This window comes from Poecilia latipinna, unplaced genomic scaffold (genome assembly GCF_001443285.1).
Source record: "Poecilia latipinna isolate Pla-1442-1.1 unplaced genomic scaffold, P_latipinna-1.0 Scaffold538, whole genome shotgun sequence".
In the NCBI taxonomy this organism is placed as follows: Eukaryota; Metazoa; Chordata; class Actinopteri; order Cyprinodontiformes; family Poeciliidae; genus Poecilia; species Poecilia latipinna.
In genome coordinates, this window is record NW_015113154.1 from 89964 (window position 1) to 111776 (window position 21813).

A 21813-nucleotide genomic window follows, 5' to 3' on the forward strand; every position below is an offset into this window, starting at 1 on the left:
AAAAAAAAAATACCCCATCCCCCCCCCTCCCCCCTGCCCACCGCAACATTTGCTAACAAAAAAAAAAAAAAAAAAAGAAAGTCTCAGTGGTCCGTGCAGGTTTCACCGCAATCAGTAACAAATTCTCATCTCTGCTGATGCTACATCCTGTTTCACCAGGTCTTCATTATTCAGTCATTGGACATTTTTACTTTTTTTTTTTTTTCCTTTTAACTTCAGTGATCAATGTTGCTGTCAGGAAAAGGCAGAAGAAATCTATTGGGGACATGAATGTGGCACGAGATGAAGACGGTTCCTTGTGTCTGAGTCCGTGGCCGTGCTGCAGCCAGTAGTAATGCAGGTTTGTATGTTCCAGTGATGATCCAAATGCACATATATATGCGTGCGTGTGTGTGTGTGTGTGTGTGTGCGCGCATGTTTCCACTGAGTCTGAGTTGAAAGCTTTAATTGGGTTGCTCTGTCCTCAGATGGGTCTTTTTTTTCTTCACATTCTTTCAAGCGGTTTCCTTTAAAAAAGAAAGAGAAAGATGTTGGACATAAAATGCAATACTGTTATGTTGAGGTTGTAGATAATTAGAGATGAACTGATTGGAATTTTGCCAATTCTGATTAAAAAAAAAAAAAAAAAAAAAACATGATACATAAGAAGACAGGCTAAAAAGTATATATTGAATGTTTTCTTTCTTTCTGTTACTGTGCAGTGAACAATCATAAATAAAAAAAACAACACCACACTTTGTGTCAGAGTGGGCCCTGAAGCAGAATTTTACTCTTTTAAAAGAAAGAGAGCCTGTTTAGAGAGTTGACATTTTAAGCTGTCATTAGCATCTTAAACCAGTGATTAGTGTGGTTAGCATTACTAAAAGGTTGGCCTTTGTGCGTATCCCATCGAGAATTCAAGCTGTGACATTTACAAAACCAACAAGCTTCATTACCCGATAGACATTGAAAGCTCAAAAGAATAAAACAGGGTGTTCAGTCTTCCTGTTACCTGCAGAACGTCTCGTTCTCTCTTGCTGTCTCACTGTTCAATAAACCAGACTTACTGCGATATGTTAGAAAGTGCAGCTCGTTTCTATGTTCTTCCTCACAGGTTGCTGATTGGATCCAATTTTGAGTTTTGAGTGGGGATAAAACTCAAACGTGGCTAAGCTGATAATAATCGTAATGTGTTTTTTTGTTTTGTTTTTACCTTTCTGATGTGAGGGACCCCATTGACAGCGAAGCGATGGCATTGACCGCCTCGCTGTCCGAGTCTCGCCTGAATCTGTGTCTCTGCGCCTGCAGGTAGGACAGATCCACGGTCGTGGCTGAATCCCTCACACTTTGCCAGAACTCACCTGAGAGGAAAAGGAAAAGATGGAAAAGAGGAAGGATACAAAAAAGGGGAAAAAAAAGATTAATGGCTTAAGTTTTGGTTTTATTCCTGTTTTCATCCTGAACTTCTCCTTGAGGGGACACGCCTGAGCTAACCGAAAGTACAGCTTGCTGTTTGATCCGCTAGATGTAGATGTTTGATGTGAATATAAGCAAAGGCTGTGGTATAAACAGCCTCTGGTCCAAATATCCGTTTTGATAATTTCAGAAATGTAAACTCAGACTCAGTCTGCTCTCTCAGGGCTCACGGTCCTTTGTCACACAACGGGGGAAAACAGAAAATAGAAAGAAACCAGCGACTGTAAATTTGCTTCTCTATAAGTGCGTGTGTTCTGGCTGAGCATACAACTTACATATACTTCACCCCGGGCCTGAATTATGGGCTTAACATTCCTGTGGCTATTCAAATATTTTTAATTAATCTAATTTGGTTGGGATAACATTTGTGTGCAATCAGGAGGGGATGTTGCGAAGGTCGTGTGCCAGAGAAGTGTTTGAAGATAATTGGAGCCAGGGTAGCTGCGTGCATGTGTGTGTGTGTGTGTGTGTGTCTGCTTTGCGGGACGGCTGGAGGGATGGGAGACAGGGATGGAAGGGAGGAGAGGTGGTCAGAGAGCAGAAGCAAAGAGGTCAAAACGTGTTAAATAGAGTGAAAAGGGGGATTGTTACGAGTTACTGAGAACAGAAACGCTAAGAAGACAAACTGTTGGGTAAAAACTAGACAGGAAAACAATTAATCGTTAACATAAAACGTTCTGTTGAGGCTTTATTGATCCATATCAACAGTGACTCGAAAGCCTCATTTACATAAGGTATTTATAGGGTTGATATGTATAAAAAAATAATGTAATCAAATAATATGAGCATACACCTCATTCATCACCAAGGAGTATGAACAATGTGGCCCACATAAATCATTTCCTGAAAAATATTTGTTGATGCAAGCCTGTATACTCCCTTCCAGCCGACTGAGGAAAATTTATCTTCAGCTCCTATTTATTGTGACAGTTGTTGTACAAATTATCTGCAAGGCTTGGAGTTTCTTTGTTAGTGTGCCCTAGACTCATTACAACAGAAATTACTCAATCAGTGCTGCAAAATTCTGCAGGGGAACATAAAGTATCTCACAAAGTATTCATGACTCGTGAACTTTTTTCACATTTTGTCGCTTTGCAACCAATATCTTCGCTTCGTCTGGTTGGGATTGTATGCAATACCACTAGCTAAAGCAAAATGATACATGGTTTGGACATTTTTGTTGTTGTTGTTTGGGAGCAAAAAAAATAAATTCTGCCCCTCCATATTGATATCAGGTAGAAACACTTTCTGTTGCAAAGTCTTGTGGGTATTACCCAACCAACTTTGAACATTCATAGGGTGGAGTTTTGCTGTTTGCTTAGTGTTTTTGTCTTCCTGGAACTTGAACCTCCATCTTTTATAGCCTCTTAAAACCTTTGAATGATGGACTTAAAAAATGTTCCATCAGAATGTCCAGAGTGTCCAAATTATATTTGTTTATAACATGTTTAACTCTTCTTTAGTTTCATTCCTGCCCTGTCTGATGTATTTCTAGGTCTTTATAATAATGTTTGTTCACCGATGTTCTCAAAATAAATCTCTGAACGGTTGTATTTAGACTGCTAGGAAGTTCAAATTTGCAAAGCTTTACAAGAGACTAACTGAATACATTTACTCCAAGTACAACTAGTAAGTTTGCTTTATTTGACCATTTTTCCCTTGTAAATGTTATTCTTTGCAGTAAAGCTGACGTTGTCTTTCTCACCCTGGATCTGGACGACTCTCTGCAGAGAGCGCACCGCATTCTCACAGGGCTTTTGGTCCAACAGCGACTGGGACAGAGGCTCCACCTGAGACACGCCACACAGTTAGTGATCTGAGGACGTGACGCGCTGCGTTAATCTGTGGAACGAGACACGACACGTCTCACCTCCATGCCGAGCAAGGCGCTGACACAGGCTTCAGAGGCATCACAGATGGCTTTGAGGTCGTGGCCCCCCTCCAGAGCGAGGATGACCCGGCCTCCTGCCAGCGACATCAGCTGACGAGTCAAGAAGCCAAAAACTAGTAGAGATCAAACCAAAAAAACACAGATTAGTTGGAAAGGAAACAAAAATTCAGTAAAAGCGTCACTTTTAAATAAGTGCTTGTTTTTTTTAGCTCATCATAATGCCAATATCAAAGATTTGCGTCATAAAGGTTTCATAAGGAAAAATGATGTCTGTCAAAAAAAAAAAAGTAAGACGCATAACAAATACAGGTATTAAACTGTTTTGAGAAGCTCTGATGAGTGTACACAGAGCGCTGGCTGCTCCTTACGCTTGGCTGTGACGGTGTATCCTCCCAATGAAGGTTGGTGTCCTTCAACAGCATCGAAGCCGGCGGAGACCAAGACCACGTCCGGGGAAAACTCGTGGGCAATAGGCATCACCACAGCCCTGGAGACGAGAGAGGGAAAACGGAGAGCCGTTACAGCCCAATCCTTCACGTTCGACAGGAAACCCGAAAGCCCATTCACCATTTCAACAGGTGATCAGGAGAACTGTTAGGAGTAAATAAAACATAATGACGGGTAAAAAGGAGTAGTCATAATGTGATTGGATTCATTTCAGAGCAGGACGGAGGAAAAAAAAAAAAAAAAAAGATTTCCGATGCCAACACAACAAAATTAAAACAGGGTCGTTGAAGTGATTTCTACTAGAACGTCCGTCCAGTGAAGGCCTTATATCTGGAGATGGTAACTACAAGCATTTACTGGGCTGAACACACTCTTCCATTTTAAAATGATGAAAAGAAAAAAAATTATCAAAGGCAAAGCGCCAAGTGCTTGATCTCAGTTCCTGATCCACGGCTGGAAGACAGCCAACCCTAAGAGGTGGTGCACCTCCCAGGTGTAAATGTGTGCAACTGTTTGAATGTGAAGCAGAACCCTGATGATAAAAGAAGAAATGTCTCTTTGTTGTAATTGCAGGAAAAAAAACACAAAAAAACCCCCAGCAAGGATCTGACGGTAGACAGGTGTCAAACACCAAACATGTTTTCCTAAGTGAAAAATACTTTCAACTTTTTATATGAAAGGTCCTCATATTGTGCACTTTACTGAGCAGAGACCACTTTCCAAGCCTCTCTACTCTCCGTCTTCCTTCCTCTTCTCTCCTGCTGCCAGTTATTTAGCAAGAGCGCATGGCCCATGCCGCGTTTGATTCCCTCTTACTCGCTCTTTTTCTCTCAGCGGCAGTTCAAAGGCATTTGTGCGCGTCTGGTTCCTATTAGGAGCTCGTCCCTCTTCTCACGTCACTGACAGCCAGCCATCTGGGATCCATTGGGCCTAATTACGCCGCCTTTGGATTCCCTAACAATGCACCCCCCACTTCTTCTCTCTTCAGCTGTATTCTCCTTCCCTCCATAAGTTCATTGTTTGTCAGTAACCGGTTGGAAATGAACAGGCGTCAGAACTGCTACCTGTGATTAGACGCACAGGTAGCAGTTTTGGCTGTTTTAATAACACGTATAACGTCATGGTTCTTGATCTCGGTGATGATGAGCCCTCTGTTGATTGTAATGGAGTCCCAACCACCACGATCAACCACAGGATCTCTTCTGCCACTAATACACACCCCAAAACAGACTCACATCATCGACAACAAACTTCTTTTCCATTTGTAAGAGACACACACAGCCTAAAACACCCTGTCATCCAAATTACATATTCATATCGAGCCACAGAACTGGCACAAATTTAAATAGGCTTAACTGCATTACGGCGAAATTATGATGCATTCTCTTTTTTTTTTTTTTAACCGTACAGCGTGACACCCTGACAGTCGACTTTAATTACTCAAACACAATGCTTCTACTTTTTTCTGACATCCAGCAATTGTAATTGTTATTCACAAAATACGCTTGAACCCAAAATTATATGTGACAAAGGTCTGCACCAGCAGAATGCTCCTCCTTTAGACAACCCTTGTATGATGTAAGCTTCATGGCAAAAGTTTAATACAGTACTATACTGTGGCTAGCTGAGGAAGTTTTACACATGAAAGCACTTGCAATTTCCTAAACTGGGTGAAAAATACTAAAGCCAGACGGCTGCTCAGGAAAGGATCAGTTGTTTCTTAATCGGGATCCAGAACTCCAGCAAACACTGGGCATAGTGTTTCAAGACAGACTATTGGGTCGATGGGATTTTACCAGTATGGGTTAGCTCATTAGCATCTTTCCTGTGATGAGGGGCCCACCCACTGTGTCTGAAGCAAGCACCATGAAGAGCTCACATAGCGTTTTATTCATCTGGTGGTGAGCCAGTGCTGCTGACAGATGCATTTTGTGTTCATTGCAGTGTAGCGCACCACCAAACCACATTCATTCAAGACTAACAGCTTGAATGAAGTGAAGAATAGGTGTGCTCTGGTACCTCCTAGCTGTAGATCTCTGCATTTAACTCACCAAAAAGTACTTTTTCCACAATTCTCGCCTATTTCTGGATATTTTCAATCTGTGTACAAGTGATAATGTGATTTAAAGAAGTTCTGCATTGCCTTTCAGTGATGCTAAATGATAAAAGTATTGAGATGCACCTTTAGCTACATGCTCAGTGTTGCAGGTTTAGGGAGCACCTCCAAAAAGATTGAGCGTTTTGCATTTAAAACTTGTTCAGCATTATAGATGCGTGTTTCCCACTAGAACTTCAACTCGTTAATCCAAACAATAGTAAACCATGTGGAAATAGTGTACATTGTTTTGCAAAAGTAATCAAAAGTCATGTGTATTTTCACATTTTTCCATATTGCAACCACACACCTCAATATATTTTGCAAGGATTTTATGCAGAAAGTTGCACAAAATTGTGAAGTGGAAGGGAAAGGAAGCGTAGTTAATTTTTTTAATACAGAAAAATATAAAAAAAATTGAACAGAGCATTTATGCTCAGCCTTCTGGAGAAGAGAAACTCTCATTGCTTCTTTTGCAAAATCTCCCAACTCTGATTGAAGTGAGAGCAGTTCTAAACATTGATTTTAACCTTTGCTGAATAATTTTAATTGGATTTAGTTCTGGACTTTTACTGTTTTGTTTTGCTTTTTTTTTTAATTTGTGAATTAGCCAGAGCTAAACATAGCTCTAGCTATACTTAGGGTTATTGTCCTGTTGGAGAGAGAGCCTCCACCCCAGTTTCCAGTCTTTTGTAGCATATTAAAATGGTTTTGTTTCAGGATTGTCCTGTAATTAGCTCCATCCATCTGCTCATAAACTGTGACAATCTTCTTTGTTTCTACTGAAAAGAGGCATCCACTCAATTGTATGCTTCAATTGTAGTCTCATATGACCAGATCACCTTCTTCCACATGTTTGCTGTATATGGCTTACAGGATGGCTGTTTTGATAGGTTTGCAGTTGTGCCACACTTTTTTTTACAATTTTAGATGATAAATTACACAGTGCTCTATGAGGTGATTGCTCTGTAGAGCTCATTGTTTTGTAATCCAATAGTGCTTCAATCCTCTATAACTTTCTCCTGATGCTTTAGTCTTTATGAAGCAGCTTGTTCATTAATATTCTCCAACAAACTTTTGAGGTCTTCAGAGAACGTTTATAGTTTTACACACACATATGGACTGTTAGGTGAAACTTTAAAGGCAATTGCTCTCATTGGATTTTATTGTTTATTCAGATTAAAGGGACTACTAAATAGACATGCACAACACTTTTTGAGTAACTATTTAGCAACTAAGTATTCTTTTGGGCTTTAAAACTGCAGAAACAAAACGTCAGAATTTCAATATTCTGGTTGTACACAGTAGCAGAGGGTCAGTAATGTCATTTGCTTAAGATATTTAGTGTTAACGACAATGCAGTCATACATATACCACGTATTAGAAAAAAAATATAAAAGTAAAATAACTTCTATCCATACTCCTGCTCTAGCAAAGCCTCATTTTCTGTATTAGCACCATTCAGTAATCAAACAGGACTTGCTTTACAACTTAAATATGAATAAACAGTTCAATGAAGAAAAAAGTTCAACATGTGAGAAGGAAATAGCAAAGAAATGTGTACTTACTGTACCCATTCAACTTTTTAATTTTGACTAAAATCACAGTATATTTAATATCTTAATCAATGCATTCCTGTCTGAGTCATCCTTATTCAAACAACACTAGGTCTGATTTAACTCTACAAAAGCTCAGTTAGATAAGATGGATGTGGAAAAAACATAGCTGTAAATTTCAGTGACATTAGAAGTCATCATGAGTTGATCAATGTCTATAAAAGAATAACAGATGAACAACTTCTTCAGACAAATTAACAAAAGCCTCAATGTTGATTTAAAACAGATTGAGTTTGATATAATAGATGTCATAATAAGCTAACAAATATATATAAAAAAACCAAACAAAAAAAAAACCCAGAATGATTATCCTGAACTACCTCCTGGTTGTAAAAGAATATTTTGCATTTGTATGTAATTATCAGTGGGTTCAGTTGTGAAATGCTGAACTGAGAGAAGGTTTTGAGGTGTACACCTTTATGTAAATGGACCAGAAATGAGACAAAGTACTCTACAGCTAACAGAGAAAACTTTATTTACCTGAATGCAGCCAGGTACTCTGCATCACCCATTGGAGGGTCCAGACCACCAGTCCATCCCACATTGACATTGAAGCCTTTACCTGCTCGTACACCCACCTGGATAAAAGCAGACCAGGAAAAACAGGGGGACTGTGAGAAAGAAACAATCACTGAGAATGTCAAAAAAAAAAAAAGAAAAGTAAATAACTCTGAGGGGAAGTTGAGAAACTCCACGATGATGACAGATTTGCACCAAATGCTCGCAAAGTTAGCATTGCTGTTGCAAAACTTTGTGTTGCAGCAACAGAGGGAATGTCGCTGCATCTCTTAAGGCAACATCAGGGAGTGATTATGATTCCCAAATGAAATACGGATGGCTGTTAATTCAACACCCCTGTCCCTCCATTTTGATTTCTATACAGTTTGTCAACTGGCCTTTGTAAATCGCTGAGCCAGAGCAGAGCTACAGCCATTTATAGTTCCCGAGCTTTAATGTACAACTTAAATGGGCTGAATACTGACTGGTCTACAAAACCCCCCCCAGTGTATTAAGAATATACTATAAACTATGATCATATACGTAAAGTATAACGACTGTCAATTATGAGTTCTGTTCTCCACAACTCCTTCTTCATGTTTTGAATGAGACGGATGCCAGGCAGAGTTGATGAAGCTTCCCTCAGGTTGACCTCATTTACTCGGGGCAGAAAGTGAACAGAGGCCTGGATCTTGGAAAGAAGTTGAGGATTCCCGTCTCTCGCTCTTTGTAGTCCTGCAAGAAGCCATTTAGCTGTTCCCCAAACCCTTCACCATCAGTCAATGTGTCAGTTTGGGAAGAAATGGTGGAGGTTGATTGACAGCCACTTGGCAACAATGTATGGTAATTTCCTTTGTGTGTGTGAGAGAGAAAGAGAGAGAGAGAGCGCGCGAGTGTGAGTGCATGGGTGTGAGAGGATGCTTGAAAGAGAAAGAATGCTGATGAGCATCACAGAAAGTCTGTCTCCATTCTTCTCAGTGGACGGGATGTTCGCAGGGCAAACGAAAAACACATGAGGCCTCCTGTCTTCTGCCAACTGTTAATGTACCAGCAAGCATGCGCCTGTGCACACAGTCAGATACACAAGCACACGCACATTAACCAAACATACCATTTCTGCTATAGCTCCGAGTGCATTGCGCTGTTCTTTGTTTTCTGTCTCGCTTTCATGTTTCAGGACTTACTGGACTGAATTAGACCGTCACTGGTATTTGTGAGCTACTCCGCGCTCTGTGTTATGATGATGACATCACAACCCTTACCCCATGGAGAGATATATACCTACACAGGGGACAGAGAGACTCCAGAGGTTTACCACACTGCTCCTCAGAGGTTGCGAGTCCACTTCAGGCAAAGCCACATCCAAGCCCAGAAAAGTGTTTTTATGTGTGCTCCTCGTGAGATTTTATGGGAGAGCACCGAGTATTATCGTGGGGGAGGGCGGCAGCGTGAGAGGAGGGAATGCGGGGGATTGAATGAGTGGCAAATGTCAGCATGGGATGGGGTCAATTCAACTGACCGGGGTAGTCATTACACTTGGTTTTGGGTAAGACCACAGGAAGGAAACATAGGCATCTCAATTTCTTGGATTCAGACAGGCACAGAACTCAGCTTCATACATCCTGCTGAGAGGGCCTGACCTCCAAGGCCTCAAAGTTTCTCACCCAGAAGTATGAAAGTAAACATATACACAGTGGTTACTAAAACATACAGTAAGATGTCTCCATGGTGCTTTCACTGGATAAACACGTTTGAAAAGTGTCCCAGATATATTGCTCACACAAGGATGAGTGAAGACCATATTTTAAACTTGCTTTATAAAGCATTCGTACTGAGGGGTTATGAGAGAAAACATAATTGGACAGTAACAATCTGAAGTTACAGATACTTGCTCAAGGATAAAATGGTGGATTTAGAAATAAACAAATTTAGTCTAAAACTGACAAATGATTCATCTGTCAAAGCTTGAAATGTTTTGTCAGGGAGTTAACTAATTAAAGGCCTCCATTATCTCATAAGTTAATTTTTAACTTTGGTTTTGTGTTATGTAAATTATTCCCTGATATAGTACATAATTTTATTTGTCTTCACAGGCACACTCCGAGCTCTTGGGGTCCTTACTGGTTCACTGAACTCAAACAGATACTAGAAACACTTCTGAGTTAAAGCATTCATACCCCTTGAATCGTTCCACATTTTGTTCCATCACAATCATAAACCAGCCTGTATATAAAAACATGAAAAATAAGTGTGAATTTGTTCAGCTCTTTTGCTCTGTTATTTGCCCAAAAATCCAGTGTTTTTAGTAGGTGCCTATGTGGTAAATAGAGTACACCTGTGTTTAATTTAATCTCAGTACTAATACAGCTGTGCTGTGAAGGTCATTCTGGAATACATCTGTGAAGAAACAGAGCCATGAAAACTCTTCATAAATAAGCTTTGTTTAGTCCGGGTCTGCTGTTCGCAGACTCATGCTATGGATATGCGTTTCTTTAACAGAGACAGTGAAGCTGGTCAGATGTGAATGTGAGGATAAATTAAGCTAAAGACAAAAAAAGAAAAAAACATGAAAAGAAACCTGCTAAAAATATGTTTAGAGACAGTCCTTGTCTAATGTAACTGAGTGGTTTGTTTTTATAATTAAAAAAATCAGGGTGTAGATGTGTAAAACTGGCAGACATACCCCACTGAAGTGGCAATGAAAGGTGGTTGTACAAAGTATTGGTTCAAGAGTTGTGAGGTGCTGGCAGGCTGAAAACAAATGTATGTCAAACTTTTCAGATTTTTACTTTCATCACTTTTTGAAAAGCACTTCTCCTTTTCTTTCACAGTTATGCTAATATTTTGTTTGAGTCCACTAGATACATTTTTCATACAATAGATAAAAGGGTTTTGTGGCAGCATTACAAAATAGGAACAAGTTCAAAAGGTATTATTACTTTTGATAATATCTGCCGAATCAAGGTCATAAATAATCTACAAAATAAAGAGTTTTATTTTTGTGGAGTTCTATTAGCACAATGTAAATAAAACCATACAGAGATACTGTGTAAGTACCTCATTTGGATGTCCACTACCAGGAAAGAAGTTCCCATCATCGTAGCGATGCAGAGAGATATACAGAACGCTTGGGTCATCATAGAAGGCCTCTTGGGTGCCGTTGCCATGGTGCACATCCTGGACAAGATTTGAGTACATAAGAGTATATATATATATATATATATATATATATATATATATATATATATATATATATATATATATATATATATATATATATACATTGTATAATTTGCACAGTAAGGGTAACCACAAATACATCAAAAAAATCTTACATAAACTGATACAAAGTGAACACAGTTTGTAAGACTTGCATAATTTTTCACATCAGTGGCAAAAGTACTTACTCTTTTTTGTTTGATATAATAATAACTGTAGTTTCATAAAATAATATACTATATTGTGTGTCCTTTGTAAAGATATTGTGCAGACTCAAATACACACATGTTCAGCAGAGACAGCGGCTGGCTCTGGATCAGCATATGTATGCCTTGGTGAACTTTTATGTGCCTGTGTGTGATTTTGAATTTACTCTAAGCACATGTGACAGTTAGACTCACACGTGGATAACAGAAATAACTGTTATCTAAATTGTGATTGGGATTGCTACTGTAAGTCTGGGTCTTTGTTTTTTGCACCTAGAAAACATCTACTTTCACTCTGTATGTTTGTAATGTCTCCATGAAGAGAAGGGTGACGCTGATCGATGTTCTGGTCCTTACCCAGTCTACTATGAGGATCTTGCTGACACTGAGTTTGTGTTGGAGCTGCTTGGCTGCGATGGCCACAGAGTTGAAGTAACAGAAGCCCCTGTGGACAAACAAACAGGAAGAGTGGCAGCCACATGTGTTTATCACTGTGCATCTTTTGCAAATTAATTTCACAAAATCCACATGTGGCCCGTAGGAACCTGTAAGACAGTTCTTTGGCTGTGTGTGGTGCCTTCTCAAGCCATGACAGCCCCAGTGCTGACTCCTGCCACGTTAACGTCTATTGCAAGTCATTTAGGAATATTATTGTGTTTTAGGTTCTTCAGTGTTCGCATTTTCTCAGCGGACAAAACAAAAATGGCTTCCATTAATAGAATGTTATGCTGACTCTAAAGTGTCTCACTCCTGAGCAGTGCAGAAGCCACGCATTTCATGACAAACCGAAGCTTATCATAAAATTTAAGACACATTTGAAATGGTAATTCTGCCAGAAAGCTGACGGGACGCGAGGGATGATTTCTGAGAAATGAACTCACAGAACTCACTAACGCTGGCTGTCTACTACAGAAGTATGCAAAGAAAATGTTGATGCATGAAAAACAATAGAGGAATTTTGGAAAAGGCAGTGTCAGCATTGGGGTGTAAAGTGTGATTGCCTACGAGCGTGTGTGTGTGTGTGTGTGTGTGTGTGTGCGTGCGTGAACAATGTACATCATAAGCTGTCCAAACTTAGCTCATCAAGAAAAATCATTATCACGCCATAAATAACCAGTGACAAGCACTGCTGAGCTCACACACAGCCCCAGCTGAATGTGGTTATTTGGCTAATGCCTGCTATCAAAGGGTGACACAAATCAATGCACACAGATATGCACATCCACACGTATCCACACACAGCACATCTGCAGGGTGTGTGGATACACAGCTCCTGCACGTCTCTTTTGAGGTGCTTTGCTTTGTGTCTCGAAAGCTGTAAAGAAACAGTAGAGGAGGTAGATTGCCTCTGGCACTGGGCAGATAGTGCACACCACTCATACCTTAACATAGACACACTATGGCACCCTCTCTCTCTTTTTCTTCTTCACAAGTATACTATAGCTGATTTATCCGAAAAAACAAACAAACTTTGCAGCCCCCTTAGCTCCCGGTATGCATTTGTGAGTATGTGTGTGCATGCTTCTGTACTTACAGAGGAGAAGAACGAGTAGCATGGTGTCCAGGAGGTCTCACCACTGCAAATCCATTCTGTAAGAAAACAGAAAACAGTCTTAACACCTCACTGTTATAACAACTTATTCTGAAACATAAAGGTGTTAAAACATTAACATGAAATTGTTTTAGATATAAATAAAGGATAACAAAAGAGGAGCTGCCAACACCTTCATTTACTGTGAAACAGCTGTCCATTACACTGCACAGTAAACACTGTCTATAACATACTTAATTCAAGCAGTATAAACAAGAACTCTTATTTTGTTTTTTGTTTTAATGTAATCATATTGAGCTACTCTAGTTGAGGTCAGTTTGAATTATGAAAATCCTTTTTTTGCTAATTGTAATTAAAAATATTGTTTTTAATTCCAGCTACATACATTCCCCAAGTAGTTGATAGATTTCACACCTAAGCAGTTTACTTTTTTTCTAAAGTTGACTGGAATTTTGGCAAAATTTAATCAGTTGTATGTATTGAATTTGGAGTTATGGCTTCATCATCACTGAGTGACCTGTCAGTCTCTGTCAGTACATAACTAGTTTCACTGCTACGTAATAGTTAAGTATGAAAAATGTAGCCCAAAACATCCACATATCCATCCATCCATCTCACCTTCAGCTCTCTCTGTGCCACTTTAAGGGCCAGGTCTATGACGCATCCTGTTGCTACTTGGGAAGCAGCTGCTGTGTGTTGCTCATTCCAAACTGTATCAATGTCCACCTGTTTATAAAACAATGGAAAGCGAATCACAATTAGATTTTATTCATAAAAATGTTACAGTGTTCCTGTTACATGTTATTACAGGATTAGCTGATCAGAGCATGAAGACCGTTGGAGAGAATCAAATAGTTTGTCATTACAATGGCAAAGTCTATTTACTTTTGAAAACATCTCAGACAAAGTATTTCATTGTTTAACGACAAAAGTGTGTATGTGTATGTATGTGACCCGACTCTTCAAAAAGTTATCTCTGCTGGCGGTCTGCTGTGCTGTTAGGGGAACGCTGAAATTACAGGAATTTCTTTTTTCACGAGGTTTACCATCTTGTTTCAATCACCCCTCTTCACTCTAGCAGCTAAAGGCCGGAAATCCAGGCATATCGGTGCTCTTATCAGCTGCCACCCATCCCCCTTCAGGGTTTTCTTTCTTTACTATAAACATAATATCATTTTATTTATCCTACATCCCTTTTTAGGGTTCCATAGGAAAATAGGAAAATATATATATACATTTTCAGCACTTTACTTGTATGCTTTCCCTTGTTGTTTCTTCCCCCTTTGACTATAGTACAGACTTTGATTTTTTTGAGGTTTCAAAGTTATCTCAGCCAAAAACAATAGCATGAGCAATTGGTAGTATCATTATCTAAATTGTGTAATAAGGCATAATAAGCCATGTAATGTTTGCTGTTCAGTAATGCAATTAGATGAGTGGAAATATTCCCACATGACTAGAGTTTTAAAACAGATCTGTATTGTGTGTAATTGTGTGTTGATGTGCGCGTGTGTGCATGTGCCTGTGCAGGACTCACCCCCACACCTCCACATGGTAGGTCCACAAAAGTACGTGATCCTGCATGGAAATATTTGTAGTATTTAAGAGTTATAAATATATCACATTTACATATGTACAGAATGTGCACAAACATGCCATCAACTTTAATTACTTCATTTGAGATTTTATTGGACAGAGGAAAGGTTTGTTTGAGAACAGTAGTGAACAAACAGGATCACAAAAACTAAGTTTTGTACTTCTCCAGGTATAAAACTATGGAGAAGTTTAAAGGTGATTGAATGTTTGACAGAGCACTCTTCAGTTCTTCATCTGGGGAAACTTTGCCCAACTGCAAACCTACAAAGGAACAGCCACCCACTTAAGTTGACCAGTCAGACAAGCAAAACATTAAACAGAGAAGAAGCCAAGAGGCCCGTGTTAACTCCTGAGGATTAGCATAGATCCGCAACTCAGGTGGAAGAATCTGTTCATACGCAGACTCAACAAGTCTGGTCTTTATGAAAAAGTGGCAAGTAGAAAGCCACTGATGAAAGAAAGACATACATGTTCAGTTTATAGTTTTCCAGAAGCAATGTAGGGAACACAGCGAACATGTTTGAAGGTGTTGTAGTTAGACAGAACCAAAACTACACTTTACGGCCTACAGGTGAAACGGAGTGTAAGGGCAGGAAGCTAATACTGCACATTACCCTGAACACACCACCTTCACTATGAACCATGAAACATGGTGGTGGAAGCCTCATACTTTAGCAAGGACATGGAAGTCCATCAGAGTTGATGAGGAGAAGAAATGGAGCTATGAACAGGGAAAACCTCAAAGAAAACTTGAGACTGGGATGGAAATTCATCTTCTGGGACAACAGCGCCAATTATGGAGCCGGATTTACAAGAGAATGGTTTAGATCCAGCATAAGATGAAATTGGAATGATTGTTAAACTCAAGTCTAATCTTTATTTCATACAGTTAAGCTTAGCAACATATAAACAATAAAATTCCCACATTGAAATTTGTGGTTGCAATGGAAAAAAAATATGAAAAAACATTCAAGAGGTATGAATACTTTTGGATAGTATAGTGAAGAAGTGTCATAGATATGTTGTGAATGTAATCTCCAGTATTATTATTGATCTTACCAGTGCGCCTCTGATTGTCCATTAACACGTGGTTTTCTGAATGGACGGAAAGCAGCTCTGCACGGGTGGCTTTTCTACTGAGGATGCACTTCAACACAGAAATAAGGTTTTTGTTGTGAACTTCTAGCATGTTTGACAGCAAATTCTTTCTCTCATAGTATATCTGTGTGCAAAGTCCCTACCTCACATTGGCTCTTAAGCCCTCTCTCTTGCAGTCTAGACCAGATGCTCTGGATTCTCCCAGCATGCTCAGCATGGCGGCTGTTGTCTCCACAGATGCACTGGTGCTTCTGCATCTGGGTATCATAAACCAAACCTGCATACACACACACATGAAAACGTGACTTATAACCCAATATTTTTTGCTCTGAAGTCACATCACCATCCTTCAAAATATACAGTCAATGAAATCCTCCGCTACTTAAGTCAGTGTTTGACTCACCAGTTGTAAAACTCAGTTTGGCATCTTTGGCAGGGCTGGACAGTGACATAGAGGGTACTATGGTGGGTACATGTGAAGTAGGCGCCAGGGAGGTGGAAGGTGGTAGAGAGCGGCTCCGAATCACAGGCTGATGAGACTGATGAGGCCAAATTAAGGTAGGAACTCCCAGCGCATCTGGCTGTAAAGTTGATCTGAGGATTACCTGCCTCTGTGTTTTGCACAAATGAGTTTAAAAGGGAAGACAAGGAAGTAATTAACATTTATTATAAGTCAGAGGGAGGTAAAAGTACTTTGAGTAAAGTGTGGTCCTCCATTGCCTCCAGCTGGTAAAATTACACATAATGTGGACAATTTAATTCTACTTGTGTTGAACAAGAACTTGATGAGCAAAAATACCTTGCTGCTGGAATATATAAAGCAACAGTGCCCCCTAATGGTAAGGCAAGTTCATTCAGGTAAAAATTTAAAAGGCACATTGCTTTTATAGTGTTGGACATCAGTCAGTGTTTTCTATATATAATACATTTCTGAAGTGAATAATTTAGAATAACGTAGAATTCTAAATAACTTTCCACAATCTTTAGAAGCTTTAACCAGTTAGTTTGGAAGAAAAGTTCATGAGATTTTTTTCTGTACTATTTTGTTTGCGTATGAACAGACATTAGTACCTGACTGAGAGGGTGTGATGTCTCAATCAAGCTCTCCCGAGAGGAAGTGATGGACTCCGTGTCATAAACTGAGTCGGTGCTGGCATTGCTTTCTCTCCTGCGGTGGCCGTCTTCGGACAGCGAGCCCAATTCAGAGCCACACAAAGACCCTGTTCCAGAACCTGTTGCTGATCCGCTCTCATCCACGTCCATGTCCTCAGACGGGATCTGTGTCAGATGACATTCTCAGTAAAATTGCACAGGCTTTACACCCTTCAACTCTTTTAAATTTTCTGACAGGATGAATCCTCTTTTTTTAGTCACTCTGTTAATCGTGAGTAATTGTTTTCTGTTTGGCATGCTAATGTTTACACCTGCCTCCTCTTACCTTGCTCAGCTGTGTGCTCAGCTTAAACCTTTCCAATCCAGCCTTGTGGTACAACTGGGAGAGCTGTTGGTGGGTGTGTGGGTGATGGCCGGCATGCAGGGGCAGGACTGAGTGGCTGTAAGGCAGAGGCTCTGAATGCGCTCGCTCCACAGGTCGATGTGAGCCCAAGGCAACTAAGCCTTCTCTTCTGGACGAGGAGGATATGTGAGGATGCTGTTGCTGAGGAATGGTACTCAAACTATGAACTGAAAACAAGAAATTAAAAAAAAAAACAAAAAAAAAACAGTGACAACAAGGAATAAGGTGAAGGACAGGTTGCAGGAAGGAATTGAAAAAGACAACAGACGACAATAAGAGCAATAGTAATAATGAATACTTGACAGAAAAAAAGAAGAAGAAAACTGAAGCATGTTGACAGACTGTAAGGGAAACTAACAAAACTTGACAGTTTGGTTCGGGATTAATGACATTTTTTTTGTTGTAAGTAACACTGCATCACTGTAATCTGCCCAGTAGAGGGTGCTCTTGTATCAAGACATGCAGGATGACACATATGTGATACAACAGTCTCTGATTTAAAATAAAAGATATTTTTTCACTGTAGATCATTTTATTTGTTTGCAAATAAGCGGGACATTTATTACTAAAAGTCATATTGTCAACTTGCAATAAAAGCTGTAAACACAAATTAGATAAATATATATTGGAATTTTTTGTTTTCGTCAATTCATAAAAACGTCTGATGAAATCCACCTCCTCCGGAAATAAAACTACAACTTGTACATACTAAGCATGTAAGATGAGGTCAAAGCATCAACTCTGAGCACTAACAGCATAATTTAAGTCAAACGTGCATATGTGACTGACAGTTATCAGAGCCACATATGACGTATGTGCCATACATGCAGATAAGCTTCGCAGACAATGCCACTCACGAGGAACAAGCTGCTGGTGCATTAGCCCCATGTGTGGTTCAAATATGAACACTGGCTGCAAGCGTTGAGACATAGGGGAGACGTAGACAGACTGCAAAGTCAATGCTGCCACTGGCTTTGTCACACGCAAGTCAGCCTGCAGAGAAAGAGAATGACAAATTTAGAGATGCTACAGAAGTAGAAACAGATTCATTATGGGTGTGGCTTAAAAATTAACAAACTGGGTGATTCGAGGAAAAGCTAAGAGTTTAACTGCCTTGTTGACTACTTGATGTATGCATTTATACTGTCACCAAAAAGGTCAGAACGGAAGTGGAAGTCATGTGGTGTACATATATTAACCTTAGAGAAACTAATAAAAGGAACTTAATAATATTTTTATCTTTACAGCATTACAGCAAACAACACACAAAAGCATCAATTCTCCATTTTGTTGTGGTTCAACTATGAAGCACAACAAAATGCTTCATAGTTGCATGCTTGTTGTAATTTTACATGACAGAAATTACCTGGCTATTAACTTTTTTTTTTTTTACAAAAGAGTTTCACATCTAAAGATTCAAATCCATTCTACCAAATTTCCCTTACAAAAACAATTAAAGCTGCATTTAACAGCTGGTGGATACTAGCCCTCTTCAGTCCACTGGAGCTTCCTCCACATGCGTTTTATTGACTCATTTTGAAGTCTGAATCAAATACTACTTAGCAATTTGGTAATTTTGGAAAGGAACTGGTTGTACTTTGTTTAATTCAGAGGCATCAAAGTAAAAGATTTTTTTAACAACAAAACAACCACTTACACTTTTTTTTGTGTTGTTGTGGCTATTGCACATCACAAAGTAAGTAATTTTGTTCAGTTGTGGACTGTAACTTTTACACTGACGTACAAATCAAGAAATTATCGGTGGTTTCGTCATGAGAGGGAAATAGAAAAACGACAAAATTCTGACTGAAACTCAATTCAAATTTCTTGCTCACCTGAGCAGGAAGTCCAGCAGTGATGTTGTGCATTGCAGTGTGGTTGGCAGGCAGAGCGAAGTGGGCTACATTACCACTGTTCATCAGCACCCTCTTTGACTGGAAAAGCACAAGCCTAAATTATTGTGGCACATTCCAGAACGTGCACAATTTCCCAAAACTCGTCACATTCAAACTGTTGTGAAACAAACATTCTTAGCATCACTGAAAAAACCAAGACTACACTATGAAGAAATAGTCCCTAAACTGTACACATATTTCATTTAGACTGTTTCTCACTGGTTGAGAATGTATTTGTGTTGAAAGCTTGGGCAGCTGAAATTTACTAGCATTCCATTAAAGACGCAAGCAAGAAATGCATATGGAAACCCTTAACTATGTCACACTTTTAAGCAAAAGACGTGACTGTGACTGACATGCTGAGAAAGGGTCTCACCTCAGGAGCCCGTGAAAGAGACCCGTTGTCTGACATGAGGGTGTCGTTTGGTGAGCTGCAGCCTGATGCTGAAGTGCTGCTTCTGCTTGGGGAAGAGTCTGAATGACAGGATGGAGGGAAAAACCAAAAGCACATTAAAACATAAACATGTAATGAAACAAAATACAAATTAAAGCAATCGTTTTTCTCCTAAAAATACAAGATTCTTTTGCGAAATATTCATTTTTACAGTGCAGAAACAGAACTCTATACTAAAGAAATACTAAAAAGCCAACATTTAATTTCCTCTGCACTAAACAGGAAGTCCTAGATTAATAATTAGAAACTGTAAAATCTCTGTTTAATTTAAAATATTAATAAAGACAAAATTGAAATATGCTTCAGTTACATTTTTGTAAACTAAAATTTTAGTAACAGATGCCTGACTTGATAAAATTTGATGGGTTTCTTTAGGCAGAACATTTTTTAATCAATTTGACTGAACTTGACTGTATTGTTTGAAAACTAGGATGTATATATGTCTGCATTCCTTGTTCATGTGTGTGATTTTATACTTCAATCATGTTCAAAATAAATAAAGAAAAATAAAAGTATGATTGGACTGAATTGAATTGAACTGTGCCACCTGTCATTTTGTAAAAGAAAAAAAAAATCCTAATACTGGAGTTTTCTTTTCCACTTAAAAATATAATTCAAATAAAGTTTGGATTTTTGAAAGAAAAAATTGTGTGATATTTTGCTGATGTAATACATTTATTTTAAGGATTTTTGGCAAGGGTGCCAAGTGTGTGCCTCTGCAGATGAACATAAAGATACAATAACCTTAAAACGATGCCATAATAAAAGCAAGCAGAAGACTGAGCATTAATGTTCATACCCATATTTTCTGTCCTATGTTTGACATCAGGAGGGGCACTGATCTTCCGTTGCAGCGGGTTAGGCCTTGTCGAGATGAGTTTCTTCAACTTCCACTTCAGTGTGGGCTCGGATACTGCTCAAATACATACACACATGTAAAATAACAGCGACAGAATCGAGTTAAAGTGAACTGTGCAAATACTTCAGTGCTAATGAATACTTAAAATCATCCGCGTTTACATTGGGCATTCTCCAATAAACCTAAACAAAGTAATCAATCACTAGCAGGCTTAGTTCAGATAAAAGCTGTTTGTGTTGTCGCCATGCCAACTAAAGCACCCTTGTGTGTGTGTAGATGTGTGTCTGTGTTAAAGGTTTGAGGGCAAAGTAATGGATGGTGTACTCGCAGAAATGTACCAAAAAAAAAAAGGAACCACTCCCACTCCAATTCATGCAGTGAGGAAGAAATACTCAGGATTCTCATGCAGTTCATTTTACACATACGGTTATATAAGGTTATATAACTTCTCTTTGCCTCATTGTTGCTGCACTGATTATATGGCTGTCCTGCAGCTCTGACCCTGCAGATCTGATGCTTAGAGCTCAATTCATTCTAACCCAAAGACCACATCAAGATGTGTCGAATCTCTTAGATTTTCTATCCTTCTTATGCCCAAAACATGATAAAATACTTTTAGAGAGTAGTTTACAGTATCATGTTAAGCTACGGAGTACAGTAATTTTTACTTGGAGGTATAACTCAGATTTCACTGTAATTGTCACATCAGAAAGTAAATGAAATGGAAAATCACCAGCATCTTAAAAAAATAAATAAATTTGACCTGAGGGTGGCAACCCTGGTCACAAACACAAACAGGAGTCTCACCTGTTCTTCGCAGGGCGAGGTCCTTTCGCTGGTCACTAGGTGTAGGTTGAGGCTTGAGGGACATGTCAGGCACGGGTGGCCTAGGTAACCAAAACAACATCAGATGCACTGGCTTAATAATAATAGTAAAAAATATGGGGAGAGTTGTGAACATCAGTTCTTAAGTTTTGTCACTCATTCTCAGCCACAAGTTTAGGTCTGGGTAATTCCAACAAATGAATAGGCTTTGATTTTTCGTGCAGTTGTATGTTTAGTGTCACTGTCCAGCAGAAAGTCTTACAGTCTCAAGTCTTTTGCGTACCTCTAAGAGTTTCAGAGTTTCCCTGCATATTTCTAGCCCCATAAACTCTGATCAACTTTACTATCCCCATTTTAAAAAAAATATCACCACACCACTATGTTGCCACCACCATAAGACCCCATCGTGATTTCATGTTTAGGATCATTCATTTTTGTCGTACATAGCGTTTTGCAAGGAGGCCAGAATGTTCTGTTTCAGTCTCACCTGACCAGAGTATTTTCTTCCAAATATTCTGAGGTCAGCCTCAATGGCTTCAGGGTTTCTCTCCATGATGTTTTACTTTTGCCACTCTCCCATAAAGATCAGGT

At 39.2% G+C, this 21813-nt stretch overlaps 1 protein-coding gene and 1 long non-coding RNA gene across 5 annotated transcripts in view; one reads left to right on the plus strand and one right to left on the minus strand.

The window, feature by feature from the left end:
- The window catches only part of LOC106952766 (uncharacterized), a 15995-nt gene extending 15681 nt beyond the window's left edge, over nucleotides 1–314 (plus strand). The window contains exon 3 of the long non-coding RNA XR_001426049.1: nucleotides 239–314. This is a non-coding gene — a long non-coding RNA (uncharacterized LOC106952766). The remainder of the gene's footprint in view (nucleotides 1–238) is intronic.
- Nucleotides 315–428: 114 nt separating this feature from the next.
- The window catches only part of LOC106952763 (histone deacetylase 7-like), a 44894-nt gene continuing 23509 nt past the window's right edge, over nucleotides 429–21813 (minus strand). For all 4 annotated transcript variants that reach the window (XM_015041097.1, XM_015041096.1, XM_015041094.1 and 1 more), the window contains 21 exons: nucleotides 21205–21284; nucleotides 20338–20451; nucleotides 19461–19558; nucleotides 19025–19123; nucleotides 18047–18182; nucleotides 17112–17356; nucleotides 16745–16951; nucleotides 16077–16284; nucleotides 15817–15950; nucleotides 15635–15722; nucleotides 14517–14557; nucleotides 13598–13705; nucleotides 12962–13017; nucleotides 11785–11872; nucleotides 11060–11179; nucleotides 7985–8082; nucleotides 3715–3833; nucleotides 3326–3459; nucleotides 3161–3245; nucleotides 1193–1340; nucleotides 429–506 (listed from right to left, as the gene is read on the minus strand). In XM_015041097.1, coding sequence (XP_014896583.1) covers nucleotides 485–506; nucleotides 1193–1340; nucleotides 3161–3245; nucleotides 3326–3459; nucleotides 3715–3833; nucleotides 7985–8082; nucleotides 11060–11179; nucleotides 11785–11872; nucleotides 12962–13017; nucleotides 13598–13705; nucleotides 14517–14557; nucleotides 15635–15722; nucleotides 15817–15950; nucleotides 16077–16284; nucleotides 16745–16951; nucleotides 17112–17356; nucleotides 18047–18182; nucleotides 19025–19123; nucleotides 19461–19558; nucleotides 20338–20451; nucleotides 21205–21284 — 2428 coding nt within the window. In that variant the 3' untranslated portion in view covers nucleotides 429–484. The remainder of the gene's footprint in view (nucleotides 507–1192; nucleotides 1341–3160; nucleotides 3246–3325; nucleotides 3460–3714; nucleotides 3834–7984; nucleotides 8083–11059; nucleotides 11180–11784; nucleotides 11873–12961; nucleotides 13018–13597; nucleotides 13706–14516; nucleotides 14558–15634; nucleotides 15723–15816; nucleotides 15951–16076; nucleotides 16285–16744; nucleotides 16952–17111; nucleotides 17357–18046; nucleotides 18183–19024; nucleotides 19124–19460; nucleotides 19559–20337; nucleotides 20452–21204; nucleotides 21285–21813) is intronic.